Source organism: Anthonomus grandis, chromosome 13 (genome assembly GCF_022605725.1).
Source record: "Anthonomus grandis grandis chromosome 13, icAntGran1.3, whole genome shotgun sequence".
Taxonomy (NCBI): domain Eukaryota; kingdom Metazoa; phylum Arthropoda; class Insecta; order Coleoptera; family Curculionidae; genus Anthonomus; species Anthonomus grandis.
Window position 1 is genome coordinate 18,038,921 of NC_065558.1, and position 15,796 is coordinate 18,054,716.

Genomic DNA, 15,796 nt, shown 5'->3' on the forward strand with positions numbered 1-15,796 from the left:
TTCTTGAAGCATGTCTTTGTCTTCTCCTAGATGGTCTAAAAAAATAAGGATGTCATCGGAGAAGCGTAGATGATTGATGCATAATATAATATACTTTTTGTTGTTATGCTAACCTTTTAAATGCATACTGAAGACAGTAATAAACAGCTTTAACAACATAGTGTCGTATTGCCTAATTCACCTTTTCAAATATCTTGTTGATTGTAGGGTGTAGACTTACAGTTGTTGCTGCATTTTCATATATATTTTTTAATATGTCGCAATATCGGTAGTCGACTCTAGTTCTACTACATTGAGAGCCTTTTTAAAGTTAATAAATATCATAGCTAGGGGGCGGATATATGTAGTGGTCTTTTCTATCACCGTGTTCAAGTACTGCAGGTGGTGGTTTGTACCGTACTTTGAGCTTCCGTGGCCGATAGAAATCAAGCTTTGCCTCCAATCTATTTATTATAATTCTTGTGTACAGTTTATAAAGATGATTATGAAGACTAAATGGTCTATATGTTTCCAGGTACATTAATTCTCAATTCTTATGCAGAAGCATAGTTATTGAATTGTTCCATTTTGTTGGGTAAATCAGATTCTACAGACAGGGCTTAAAGAGTTGTTAAATCATGTAATTATTTTCTATTATTTGGTCTTCCTATCTTTATTAGTTCTGTGATTATATCGTTATCTACTTAAGATCTATTATTCTTTATATTTTTCAAAACAATATTTATTTTATATAGAGATATCTTCGAAATATCCTCAGAGCCCTGATTTTAAACCCTTCTTGGCAGATATTCCTCTGGAATTACTAGAATTATAAGAATATTCTTTACTGTATTAAATTTCATAAAATGATTGCACAATTTGTAAGAAATGTTCTCTGTTTGATGGGACATTGTCATATTTGTTCTTGAGTTTGAAATTCTTTTTTTCCACTTGTTAGTTTGCCTCTCGTAGCTTTCATACTTTTACTTTCCTCGATATTTTTGATGATTTTCTTGTACTTTCTTAAGTACAAACGTCACTTTTCAGTGTTTTTCTCCGTTTCATTTTGTGGAGCGTTTCCAAGATGATCTTTTCTTCCTTTGGGGGTCTATTATTGCTTCTACTATTGTATCGTTCAAAGCATTAAAATCATTTGATAAAAGTTTATTTTGAAGTATTTGGATGAGGTAATCCTTAAATTCTCGTTTATCTTTGGGCGTGTCTATGTCTTTGTTAGTTCCTTTTTAATCGTTTTGTGTCGTTTGTAGCTAATATTTTGTTCTATAGTGGCTCTTACGATTTGATAGTCGCCTTGTTTTGTAAATATATTTAAGAATTTTATATCCCTTAATAAAGGTCTTTTGTCAGTTATTAAGTAATCTATCTCATTTTTTGTCCTTCCATCTGGCTTCTTCCAGAACCATTTGCGCTAAGGTTTCTTGCAGTAGAAGTTGCTCATTAGAAATAATTTTTTCTCCAACAGAAAATTTAAAAGTGTTGCCACGATCATTTCGATTTAGACTGCCAAAAATACTAAAAATAAATCCTGTTTAGAACTCAATTAAATCTGAAATCTGCAAACACTATGCTAAACTTGACTTCATAAATTGTAAACTAAAATTGATTTATATTGACCTGTGTAAAGGCTACAATAGTAAAATCTTAAGACATTTGCTCAATGATATACAAGACTTGATCCTCACTAAAAAGAAAATAAAATACAATATATTGAGACAAAAACTGGATAATCTTATCAGTCATAAGAATTTTCTTCAACATAGGAAGGAACAAAATTCTCACAAATTCTCTTCATTTGTTTTTCATGATAGGGTAAAAAATTTGTCTAACGTTTATTTTGATAGAGCCGAAATGGACCTTCTCAAACTAGGCTTAAAACATTGTTTTATTAAAGAAATTTCCCAAATTGATTTACTTTAATTTTCAATTGAGCTTGATACAGTTATTAAATAAGTTTCTAACAAAATAAATTTAAAAATATCTCTTCGCAACTACCTATTTAGTATATTGCATAAATTTAAATCTAATTTTAAAAAATCAAAATCTTACTTAAACTCTCCAGAGAGTCCTAAAGTCCTAAAATCCATTAAAAACCAAATAAAAAACTATAATTTGGTGATCTCAAAAGCATGCAAGTGAAATTGCTTTGTGATTATGGAAAAAGCATTTTATATATCCAAAGTTGAAACTTTTTTAACTGAAAATTTGTTTAAACCACTAAAGTCCAGTCCTTTTAACAACTTTGTCAGAAAGACCTCCATTCTTATAAAACAATTTGACCATTTTTTAGAAGAACATAATGCCCAATCCAACCCAACCCCACGTCTTTACGGCTTACCCAAGTTACATAAAATGGGCATTCCAATAAGACCAGTAGTTAGTTTCAGCAACGCTCCAATTTCCTTTTTATCCAGCTTTATCCTTAAATTGTTAAAAAATTTAACAGCTTTCTGCTCTAAATTTTGTGTTAAAAATTCTACTGATCTTCTAAATAAAGTAACAGACTCACAATTGCCTAATAATTATCTATTGGTTTCTTGATGTAACTAATCTTTTCACTACAGTACCTAAATCTGAAAGTGTGAATATCATTAAAAATATCTTGAAGGACAAAATAAAAAACAATAACCTTATTTCCCTAATAACATTACTAAACAACTGCCTTAAAAATTTTATAAGCATTGGCAAACTTTATAATTTAAAAGTTTGCTTTTACATCATTAAAGAATAACAATTTTCTTATCCGAACAAAAATTCACTGTTGTAGTCTAATTTGTGCCACCAATTTATAACCAACTCGCACTACCGCACTTCATTTACGATAATAACATCTAGACCGATCCGTCGCTACTACCACTCTGATAAGTTCGCATATTATTGATTTTAAAGTGAAGTTGACTGTAGGTTATCCTAATTTGACATAATATTTTCCGCCATCTAAAAACCACAATAAAATATAAACAAAATACAAAGGAGACTAACGTGCTCCCCCTTTTTAAATACTGTTCGTCCTGTTTAGTGTTCTGTATAGTCTTAAGTGTGTCTAAATAAAATGTTAATTTTCATACTATCAAATGTGTTTCCACTATGGAAAACTACTGGGCTTAGCTGACAAGTGAGTACATTCCATTCGTTCACCTTTAGCTAGAAATGTTTTTTACGCATAAAACACTCAACGCATTTTCAGTTAGCACTGATGATGGCTCACACACCAAAAGCGCTCTGCTAAGCTTTTAAAAATAAATTGCTCTGAATACATCTAGTTTGATTAATTTGTATTATCCTTCAAGCAACACAGCCACTTCCCTCTTCCAAAAATAAGAGCTATTTCTAATGGATTTTTTTTGGTTCCTATTTTGACATTAAAACAGCCGCATACATCGATGAAGTGCGTAGGATTATTTAAGAAAGCTGCACTTACACGTTTAAATCATATCTGGTGCCACACTAACTTTTTGTTTATGAAGAACCCAACACCTCCCGCTGACTAATGTTGTTGTCAGTGGTAGTAAAATAAGTGACTGGGTTTTAAGTTCTCATGACCTTCAACAACTCTGACAATATCCCATCTTATGTTTTCTAATTCGCTTTCTATTTTAAAAAGACCTTTGTCAGAAAATAGAGTTTTAGTATTTAGAGTTGCAATTTTGAGAATTTTTTGTTTGTTTGAACGTCTCAATCTTGTAAAATTTGTGTCCTTTCCAGAATCCTTGAGACAAACTAATAAATTAATGTCAGAGTACCTATTCACCTGGGTTTTAGTTTCGTTTTGAAATTTGACATTTGTAAGGGTTTACGACCAAATACAATGCCACTGCGTGTTGGCAAGCTTTCATTTCAGCCGCCCAATTTGGGAACAGACGCTATTTGTGGTCGCCACTCTGGGTCAGTCTTTTATTTAAACTAACATTTTTTTTTAATTAGTGACTAATTATTACAAAAAATAAACAACCTAAGTCAAGCCGAAAGTAACGATAACCCAAATAAACCTAATAACTTTTGCGTAAAACTCTAACGTACTAAAGTACGCTAAACTTTTTGTTTTTTCATTCCACTCATTATAAAAGCTTTTGAGTAACGAGTATCCTATTACGTAAATCATCCCAAAAGATTTCAGAGAAAATTTTAACATTCTCGCCGACCCCGCCTCGACCTTTAAATTATCCAAGGTTCAAATCATATTTAATAAGTCAGCATTTCATTAGTGTACAGAGCGAGTAAGGCAAGGACTTATTAAATAATTGCTTAAGTGGGTATAAAGAAAGTTTTGAATTTGTCTCATTAAAATTACTTTTTTTATATGTTTTTCTATTAATATACAAATTATAGAAATTAACCAAAAATTATTTTAATTTTTGTCTTAAATTGTATATTTACAATAAACTGATTTTTAATTTGACTTGCTTCAAAATAAATTTAAATGACCTCTATTCCAAACATTTTTTTATCCATCGGCCATCCGCAAACCTAGCTACACGCTCAGCCCAATTCGATTTTAAATTTGGTATTCTTCCTATCACATCAGTAACACCTATCATTTGCCGTAGTTGGTTATTAGAGAATCTGTTTCCGAGAGAAAAACCCAGCAGCGATTTTTCCATTCGTCTTTACGAAATACGTATTTTATTTATAAACTGTCTTGTGAGTGTAAAAGTTACTGCCTTGTAGCTACTGGAAATACGCATTGAATAAAAACTTTACACTTTAGGCATGTAGGGATATTTGACATATCTTAATTTGCCAAAAGTGCCCCATGTTATCCTAATTCTGCGTTTTAATTTACAGGTCAGATTGTCTTTTCCAATGTATATTTCCTGGCCTAAATATTTATATGATCTGTTTTGTCTTAAAAAAACTACGACTCAGCGATATGCCTTTACTTATTACGAGACTGGTAATAAATTTTGTTTTATTACTATTTATATTAAGCCCCACTGTTCTCGACGCATTCTGTTGTCTTCGTAACATCTCTCTAGCGTAATCGATATGATCTGTGATTAAAACTATATCATTAGAAATTCGCAGATAGTTTAATCTTTCGCCGTTTATGTTTATAACCATTACTCCGAAATTAATTCTTTAAAACATATACTCTAAGAGTTATGGTACTCTTATACTTTTGGCGATAGGCATCTCTTCATTCAATGCGAAAGTCTTGAGTCTTTTTCATGTATTTTTATGTTGCATTTTCAAATTTGTTTTGAATTATATTTGTAATCTGTGGTCAGCTCGGTATACTGTAAGAGCTCGTACCATTTTCTTTTGACTTATAGTATCAGATGCCTTTTCATAGTCAACAAATACCAAGATAAGGTGGCTTGTTGCATTCCGTACATCGTTCGATGAGAGTTTCAAGTTCTCCTTTCTTATGGAGAATAATTATAGTGGCTCCATCTCACTGGGAGGGAGTTGTACCATTTAACATGCAAGCGCTTAAAAGTTTACAAATAGTTTGATGAAGAGTTTTACTGCTTTATAGCTTCAACTTCGATTTCGTCTTCACCTGCGGTTTTCTTATTTTTGACCCTTGGTTTTGAATTTTGGGTTTGTCAGTACCTAGTATTTGCTCTCTTGGTTCTCTGTATAATTCAGCATAAAAAGTCTTGGTGATATCTAGGATTTATTGTAGTTTCATCGTTTTACTGATATACATTTTCTGCCTTCTGAGAAGGTTTTTCGAAGGGACTTCATACTTTTAAGTTAGTCGCAATATAAACAATAACAAGAAACTTTTCGATATTTGCGAAAAAAACTTTTTAAATCTCTCGTTGAAAGTATTCTAGAATACTATTTGAAAACTTGAAATCCTTCTTGCATAACTATAGCGGAGATGATTATTTTTAGGCGAATTAAGATCACTTTTTAAAATTAATCTTTTGTTAGTTAAGTTAAATCTCGATGTTTATGTAGAATTAATAGAGTAATCGACTTAAGAATATACACACAGTTTCGTATGTCTTGAATATCATGTTGAGAATATTTAAAAAAAAGCGAATAGTTACCATATTCTGGAATCTCTTATATACCAAGCAACACCAAACCTATTTAATCCAGTAAAAAATTCTTGAATTAAAAGCTATATGTAGACCCTACACCTAGTTAAAATCATGACATTTGGTGCTCTAGAACTGGAGTTATTGCATTTGAAGTGACAATATGTATGTGTTTCAAGTTAGTAAACTTGTTAGACAACAATAAATTAGTCCACAACGACAAGAAATTTCTCAAAATTCAAGATTCAAAAGAGCCAATATGACCATTAAAGTAAATAAGACCAAAATTCAAATTTTATTATGATCCAGAAATCAAGCGCCAGATTGCCGAGACAAAGCCACCAATCCAGTAGTTAAAAGTGAAGACAATACTGATTTGTCCTGACAATTCCAATGTAATTATCCACAAATCAATAGTTTTACCCGGTCAATCCAGTACTTCAGTTTTTAAAGCATTTAGACCACTATCAATAATATTGCGAGAAGTTAACATTTGCGTAAATATAGTGTATTATCTCATCGGTCATTACTTGTGTAAATATTAAAATGTAGTCCTTTGGTTAGAACTTTTGGTGTGACACTCAAATCACAAGACAGTTTTACCACTAGCCAAACCTCTTTATTTCATTCTCGATATAACTGTTTCACCAAAGATGTTAGCATTGTTGGAAGAAGACTAGGACTAAACTAAAACTTCTTATTCATATTTATGACTTTGCTTTGCTGGTTAGTACAGTTGTCTATTTCTTTAAAACATGTTTAGCAAAACCTGATTTTTGAACTCTTACATATTTCACACGAACTATTTGTTCATTAAATCTAATATTTATTGATCTTATTTTTTATTCTATGTAGTTTTTATCACAATCAATTTACAATAAATATCATAGATCAGACTTTCCATTGATTCATAAAGGAGCCAACCAGAATCCCTGAAAGACAGGAAGACTAGTAGCCTCCTAGCAAAGGATCTGCTTCTCGCGACGGATCCCAACTCGTAAAACATTACTACACCTGTGCTACCAAGCCCTACAAATCGTGTCAACCTATCTGCAAAGAAAAATATGATGAAAGAGTGAAGAATAATTTTTTTAATTGCCCAAATGGATCAAGATGATTCTAGTCTATAGCAAAAGCAGTTGGTCAAGGTGTCTGTAGGTTAAAAATTCCACCCTTGACTAGGGAAGATGGTTTGATTGGAATGTAAAAGGCAAACTTGCTGCGTCAGATGTTTGCATCAAACTCTACCATAGATCCACAAGGCAAAACACCATCGAGTTTGTCAGGAAAGGCTTTTTCGAAGCCAGAGTCTTCCACCACAGATATCTTGAAAAAGTTTGCAAAGGCTTAAACTCTAACAAGGCCACTGTCTCTGATTCAATACCGCTACTAGTATTAAAATCAAGGTGATCATCTTTCTGCTCTGTTTCTCTTTCATATACACGAGGTCTCTTTTCCGGAGACTGGAAACTTGCGCGGATCAAACTGATACTCAAGAAAGGAAAAAAGACGGTGCCCATCAATTACCGTCCGATAACTTTAGTTTTTAGTTTTAGTTTAGTAGTCGGCATTATCTAAAATAATGGAAAAACTTGCAACCAGCAAATTTTAAAATATCTGGAGAACGCCAACATCTTTAGCGACCGTTAATATGGTTTTCGAAAGCACAGATCTACTGGCGATCTGTTGGCCTATGTCACGCATGTTTGGACCAAAGCGATCGAGAAATATAATATTTCATGCAATACCTTTGGATATTTCAAAGGCATCTGATAGGGTCTAGTATGAAAATCTTTTAAAAAAACTGTATTTTTATGGTTTGCCACCAACTATGGTTGCTTGGCTTGGAAGCTTCTTCAAGAAGCGATTTATCCACGTTGTCGTTGATGGATACATCTACGACGGGTTTTAAACTAATGCTGGTGTTACTCAAGGATGCATCTTTTTCCCTACCCTCTTCCCATTATACATCAACGATCTTCTTGGCAAGATTTAATGCCCGACATAATTTTGGAGTGCGGTGACTGCAGTCTGATTGAGTTTAATGCAGCTAAGATTTAGGCCGATTATTTACAAAAAAGGTTTATCTGCCGTCCCAAGCCTTATTATATTCGGGCGTACTTTAAAGCTGCCTTCGTCAGTTCGCTTGGTGTAAAGATTGGAAGTAATATGTCTTGGTATGATCATGTAGCGGGAGTAGCAAAGCTAGCATAAATATCGTGTGCATCTGCAGACGCCTGGAACGTCGCTATATAGGAACTCCGTTTTATGGAGGAAAATATGGGAAAAATAATTTGCTTATTAATAATTATCGTCATAACCATTGGCCCTATTAATTGTTTTACTTGAAACAATTAGTGAAGAATTAAAAAGTCATGTTTGGCTGAACAAGTATTAAATACTGACCACTTTGTAGAAAAATATAGATAACTTAAAATTATTGAAACCAGTTAATAATCGAAAATTAGATGCGAACGAAACTTAAGCAATATTCAAAAATGAAAAAGCCATTCTTAACAGTGATAAAGCTCCTATTTTTAAAGTCAATTGTAAAGTTGGTCAAATTTTAATTATCCACCACATATTTATCTAATTTGACACAGTGTAACTTTAACCTTTTTGATAATATGAATTTACCGACGAAAGGAAAGTATTTCGAGGATGTAAATGCGATTAAGACTTGCGCTACCATCAAATAAATATGTTTTATTAAAGAAAATTACCATTATTTTAAAAAAGATATATATACTTTATAATACACTTAGTATATTTCATAGAGAACGTATTTAACCACACGGAATGTATAATATTTCTCTCAAAATAAAAGCTTTTCAATGGATCAATTTCCCATACACAATAATCCGGATATTTCTATACCAAAAAATCACAAATTCCTTTGATGCAATAACAAAAGCTCACATCCAAAGAACCTCCTGTAAAAAAATCCTCGTATCGGCCCCCTAAATCAAATCAATTACAATAGAGCGGAGCCATAATAAAAACTTAAGCTCAAATTGCCGGTATCCGGTTTCCAGGACTGTGGAATGCCCGGGATTCGTTAAAGCACTCGCGATAAATTGCCTTTTTTATTATTGGTCTGGCGTGATTTATTTTTGGATAATAAAATATTTTTTTTTTATATTTGTTTCAGACTCGATGCAAACCCTATGCAAAAATCATTTCCTGCAGCAACTTTATAGAAAAATTGATGGCGCGGTACTTTGGAGCCAAAACGAACGGAATCTGGATTGCGTGATTACTTTTCAAACGCATTCGATTCTGCAGAGGTTTATGCTGAGGTTTGATGGATTACAGCTCGATTGTAATGATCACTTATATATTTATGATGGCGCACATGCTGTTGGGACATATAAGGTAAAAATTTTGAAGTTGTTTAAATATTTTGCTAGGAAATATATATACAGGGTGTCACTGAAATGGTGTAAAAAAACCCAGGGGGAAAAAAGTATAGGGCGGAAAATGAATATTAAGGGAGTTACGGGCACTAAAAGGATGATTTTAAAAAAGGTTTCTTTTTTAATTGTTAGCTTAAAAAACGAGGAAAAATTTCGGAAAAAGATCCTTTGCCATAAATTTTGACCCTAAATCAAATAGTGATACTGAAAGATTATTTGAAAAATCGAAAAGGGTAGTTTTTGCAAGGATAGGGCGTTGTTACATGAATAACTTTTTTGAAGTAATTTTTTTTGCCACGTGGGTTAATTTATTAAAAACTACATACTTTCCTACAAAAAAGGTACTCTTGTTGCACATCGCCCATAGCGATGGTTTTCGAGAAAATTGATGGCAAAGAGTTTTCTCTGTTGAGTTACTAACTGGTTAATCAACATAAATTTATGAGAGTTATGGTATATCAAAAGTAACCAAATAGTTATGAAGAAATTAATTGAAAAATCAAAATTTTATGATTTTTAAAACATTTATAGGCATTCCTTAATTCATTTATAATAAATGTTCAAAGTGACCACCATTTACTTCAATGCTCTTTTTCTCCACGATCTGCGTACCCTATGAAATATGCCTGGTGTCGTACGAATTTGAATGGAATAGTCAACAATGCGTTATCGTAGTTGCTGTTTAGTATCAATCGGCACTGAGTAAACCAAAAGTTTTCAAGTGGCACCCGAAGTATTAATCTAGTGAATTAAAATCTGGTGATCTTGTCGGCCAAACTTGTAGACTACGTCATATCCAACGCTTCTCAAAAACTTGGTTCAAATGATTCCTCACCGCTAGCGGAAAATGAGTTGGTACACCATTAGGCATAAAATACATAATCTGCCTCTGTGCTATGTGAATTTGTCCACAATAGCATAAAGATTTTCATCGGACCAGTGAGGTGTATTGTGGTAATTAAACATTCTATTTCGTGTAAGCCCAGATTCATCCCTGCATAAAACATTTACCAAAGAAAGGAGTTGTACCAGTTTTTTTAATAACCATAATTTTTGGTGGTAGATGTTGTCCACTTGCATCGCCCGGTTCAATACGACCACATAGGACTTTGAGGCGGCGTGAAGTGGTTCCATGGTCACGAATTTGTGAAACTCACACTTGAAACTCACGTTTCGCCGCCATGTCGATGTGTCCGGTTTCCAAAGGGGAAATGGAGAAGAAAAGTAAAGGCATGATGGCTCCCTCATGACCAAAACTTTCCGGAGGTAAACTCGCCTCCCATTCGGATCTCCGGGCGATGGCTGGTCGGGGGGGTCCATCAGGCGGATCAAAAAGCCTAAAAACCAATTTCTGCAACATCAGAGGCCTAAACACCAATATTAATGCAGTACACCAACACCTGCAATCAAATAAGCCTCACATTCTGGCATTGGCAGAAACAAAGGTGAAACCTTCAACAATAAATGTTCACCTCATTTATCCTGGATACGACCTACACACCCGATTTCGAATAAACTTTGGATTGGCAGTATTTGTCAAGGACGATTTGAGTTGCCAGCGGGAGGAAACGCTTGAACCTGCGGACTTCGACGTCATGTGGTTCAAAATAATAGCCAGTGGTGCCACGAAATTTATCTGCTGTATCTACAGACCCCCAAGCGACACCCAAAATAGACGGCTCTTTTTGAACCTGGTTGATTGCATTAACCATCTGCAAATTGACTACCCAAGCGCAGAAAATATCATCATGGGTGATTTTAACGTTCACAATATCACCTGGCTGCGCTTCTGCAACAAGAACGACGATGAAGGACGGGAAGCTGAGCTATTTGCCACCATATGCGGGCTTACGCAGCTTGTGGAGGAACCTACCAGAATTTCCGATCGAGACGGCGAGTTCGCGAGTCTCCTAGATCTGGTCTTGGCTTCAGACCCTGACTCGTACACAGTATCAGTACATGCCCCGCTAGGAACATCGGACCACAAATTGATAACAGTCTCTTGCCAGTTGGAGGTTAAAACGCAGGATCCTCCGATGCCGCGGAAGGTATGGCACTATAAATCAGCAGAGTGGAACCATCTTCGGGAATTTTATCGCTCATTCCCTTGGAAAGAAGTCTGCTTTAAAACCAATAACATCTCAGAATGTGCAAACCAAATTACAGAGACGATCTTGGCAGGAATGGAAGCTTATATCCCTTTTTCTACTAAATGCGGATTAAACAACAAGCAATGGTTCAACGTGAATTGCAAAAAGGCAGTAAACACTAAAAACGCAGCATATCGCAAATGGCGTCAACATCCTTCCATCGAAAATCGGAGGAACTTTTTAGCCTCCAGAAATAGCTGCAAGCGAATTATTGATGAATGCAAAGAGAGTCACAACAACAGGATCAGAAACAAACTGCTAAACTGCCCAAATGGAACAAGATCTTTCTGGTCGGTATCAAAAGCCGTTAGTCAAGGATTTGCTAAGTCGGCCTTGCCACCCCTAACAGCAGATGATGGTTCTATCGCGGTAAAAGCAAGGGAAAAAGCCAAATTACTGGGTAAACTCTTCGCGTCCAATTCTACTCTGCACTCGCAAGGCAAAACACCGCCATATTTGCCAAGGATGAATTCATCGATGGGAGAAATTTCGTTTCCCCAACGAATTATAAATAAATTTCTTAAAAGCGTAGACACCAACAAAGCTACTGAACCCGATGGAATTCCAGCCCTAATACTAAAACGTTGTGCAGAAGAATTGACTCCTCCCTTATGCAGACTGTTCAGTCTGAGCATTTTTCGAGCAGTTTTCCAACAAGCTGGAAAACTGCTCGAGTGCAAGCTGTACCCAAAAAGGGTAAGAAGACGATGCCCCCCAATTACCGCCCGATTGCACTAGTTCCAGTAGTATCGAAGATTATGGAAAAAGCAGTCAACCAACAAGTGTTAAGATATCTGGAATCATCTGGACTAATCAGTGATCATCAATACGGCTTCCAAAAGCTTAGATCCACCGGCGATCTTCTGGCCTACGTCACACACTTGTGGACGGAGGCCATGGAGAAGCACAGCGAGTCCCGCTCAGTCGCTCTTGACATTTCCAAGGCATTTGACAGAGTGTGGCATGAGGGACTACTAATCAAGCTCTCCTCAATCGGCATACAAAACTCATTATTGAATTGGATCAAAAGTTTTCTTGAACAACGAACAATCCAAGTAGCCGTCGATGGATACCTCTCCGACAAATTTAACATTAACGCAGGAGTCCCTCAAGGATGCATTCTATCCCCCACCCTTTTCTTGGTATATATCAACGATTTGCTAGGAACCACTGTCAATCCAATCTACAACTTTGCGGACGATAGTACACTTATTTCCACATTTAAGTCCGCCAAACCAACGACAACCGCAAGTTCTCAGAATCTTAGGCAGCAACAAGTAGCTTCAACCAACAATGATATTAGAGCAACCTTGGAGTGGGGCGATAACAATTTGGTCAATTTTAACGCTAAAAAAACGCAGGCTGCAGTATTTACGATGAAGACTAACCTTGGTGGCCCGGAGCTTGTTATGGCAGGAAAAACATTGCCAATGAAATCATCTTTACATCTTCTAGGAGTCGAGGTCACCAACAGTGTGTCTTGGCATGACCACGTTGCCGAGGTCACCAGGGCGGCTTCCAAAAAACTCGGAGTGCTTTTCAAAACGAAAAAACTGTATACACCAGAACAGTTGCTGACTCTTTATAAGGCTCAAATACGCCCTTCCCTCGAGTATTGCTCGCATGTCTGGAGCTCTGCACCCAAGCATAGTTTAAACCTGCTGGATTCTATACAGAAGAGAGCTATTCGTCTTATTGACAAACCAGAACTGACAAAGAGTCTGGATAGTCTGGAGCACAGGAGAAAGGTGGCTAATCTCTGTTTATTCTACCGTTATTATCACGGTAAGTGCTCCTCTAAGCTGACAGGTCTGATTCCATCCAGGGCTGTTCCGGCAAGAAGGACGCGTCTAGCAGTTGCGGCTCATCAACATCGAGTCCACCTGCCTACCCCAAGGACGTCGCTGTATCAGGACTCATTCATCTGGAGAACATCTTCTTTGTGGAACGGGCTTCCACCTCACATATTTCCCGACGCATACAACCTACAGCGATTCAAGATAAATGCCCACAAATATCTTCGTGCAAGCACCACTCCAAGAGTGACATAGGACTTTCCTCTTGTGCTTGTGTTTACCATAAAAAAAAACCAACAACAGAAAATGACATGAGCGGGATAGTCTGTTAGAGCCAAAGGTTGTACCTTTTGGGTGTGATATGGATACAGGAGTTAAGTACGAAGAGTCGTCCACATAGAATAGAGATTCCCTTCACATGTGCTAAAATGCGCTCTTCAATATCCCGTATATGTACCGTGAAATAACGGCCACGGTCTTTGGCTACCCGGTTTCTGGTTTCAAATGAACCTGTGTCTCTTGGGGCTGATGAATTCTCCCAAATATCGGTAATAAGTTACCCTACGATTTGGCTATTTTTGACATACAGGTGTTTAGTCAAAAGACGGTTTCCGTTCACTTTTCTATAAATAAAATGCATATCTGCCAGTTGATGCAAAGTGTATTCCATAATTTGTCAATATTTACTTAATTTTTTAACATATAGATGAAAATTTCCTCTTCTGAATATATGTGTAAACTTGACAACAGAGAATTGGTGAATACGTTTATAAACAAAATACCCCCCTTGCCTCTGGGCACATGTTGAACTTAAACGAAGCTGTTTAATAATTTTAGCCTTTCAGTGTTCTAAGGATGTTATAATGACATTTTTTCGGAGTTCGTATATTTTAGCCTATTATTTACAAAGTCTATTACTTATTTATTTTAAGTTATAAACTATGATGCCTGATTTAGTTATTTTATGACAATATTCTTAGCAGATTCTGGTAATTTTATTTACCGCAGTTTTGGTGTAACTAAAATACATTTGGAAAAAAATCTACTAAAAATCTACATCTTGTGATCTCTTCACATAAAGAACGCATTCTCTGATGTAAACTGACAGCAAGGTTGGTATATTAAGTTTTATGAATGCTATACCCCATACCCCTAATCCCTATACCCCAAACCTTCCAAAATTCTTACAGCTTTACGCTGCAACCTAAATATTCTGGCTGCAGAAGCTGATTCACCCCAAGCGCAAATCCCATAGGTCATGACCGAGTGAAATCTGCCATAGTAGGCATTTAATATTGTACTCTGAGATACACAATCATAGAGGTTTCTCAGCAAGAACACACTCCTTTTCAATTTTTCGGACAGATGATCATATATGAATATCCCAAGTGAGTTTAAGATCCAGATATAAGCCCAGGAATTTGACCTCAGACGGATTTCTGGAATCTTGAGTATTTTTCTCTCTTGAGTGTCTTTCATTGAAAATATTATTTTTTGAGTCTTATCCTGGTTAAGTTTAAGTTTGTTAGCATTAAACCAATTTATGGCCTCCAAATGTTTTTCACATGTGCTTGATCTCCAATTCAATCTATTGATCATGAATAGTCCGCGAAAATGTAGGAGGCTACACTAATGAACCTTGAGTTACACCTAGTCTAAAAAGACCCTTGGATGATAAAACCCTCCCAACTCTCAGCTTATGTGAGTACCCGTTTTGTCGCCCTTTTATGTAGATTTAATTTTTAAATATCTTTATATTAGCAAATAAACGTATGTTTATTTATTAGTTGATCAAACAAATAAAGCGGAAGTCAATACATAAAAAAGTATACGAAAACGATTATTTATTTAATAAATAAGACATTATGACTTCCTATTCCGCTGTTATTTAATCTACAGATTGATGAGAGTAAAGGATTCTGAAATTATTACGAAAAATATATAATTTTCTTTGTATATCCAAAATTAACTCGCTAGGTCATCTACTAAATTGATTTAAAAATTAAAACTGAGATCTTCAATTAATTTGTGAATATTTTATAAGTTAGTCTAAAACAATCATAATTATTTTAAATAAACTGTAAATATACATATATTTTAACACTACGCTGATTCAAAAATGGAAAATAAACCAAACGCTCATATTTTGTATTATTAAACGAATTAAATTTCCATTGCCTAAATAATAAATAGGTTTACTTAGGGCAAATTCGGTTATTGCAATATTTATCATATTTACCTTGATTGCATTACACGTTTGTGCGTCGATTTCGATAATACGTAATAAATTTAATATAAATTTAATTTTATATGAAACAAATAAATGAATATTTACGAGGAATAAATTGGAAACTTTTAAACGAGCACGGTTTACTAATAAGCGGAGAAATTAGAGCCTTAAGGATCGAAAATAACGCCCTTTATTAGTTTTTATCCTTTAAAAG

At 35.1% G+C, this 15,796-nt stretch overlaps 1 protein-coding gene across 3 annotated transcripts in view; it reads left to right on the top strand.

The window, feature by feature from the left end:
* LOC126743748 (uncharacterized) overlaps positions 1-15,796 on the top strand; it is a 234,638-nt gene that overhangs the window by 143,422 nt on the left and 75,420 nt on the right. For 2 of the 3 annotated variants that reach the window (XM_050450966.1, XM_050450965.1), the window contains exon 2: positions 9,142-9,365. In XM_050450966.1, the coding sequence (XP_050306923.1) occupies positions 9,142-9,365 (224 nt within the window). Of the gene's footprint in view, positions 1-2,940; positions 3,113-9,141; positions 9,366-15,796 lie in introns of those variants that run through there. The other variant, XM_050450967.1, reaches the window with a different exon arrangement.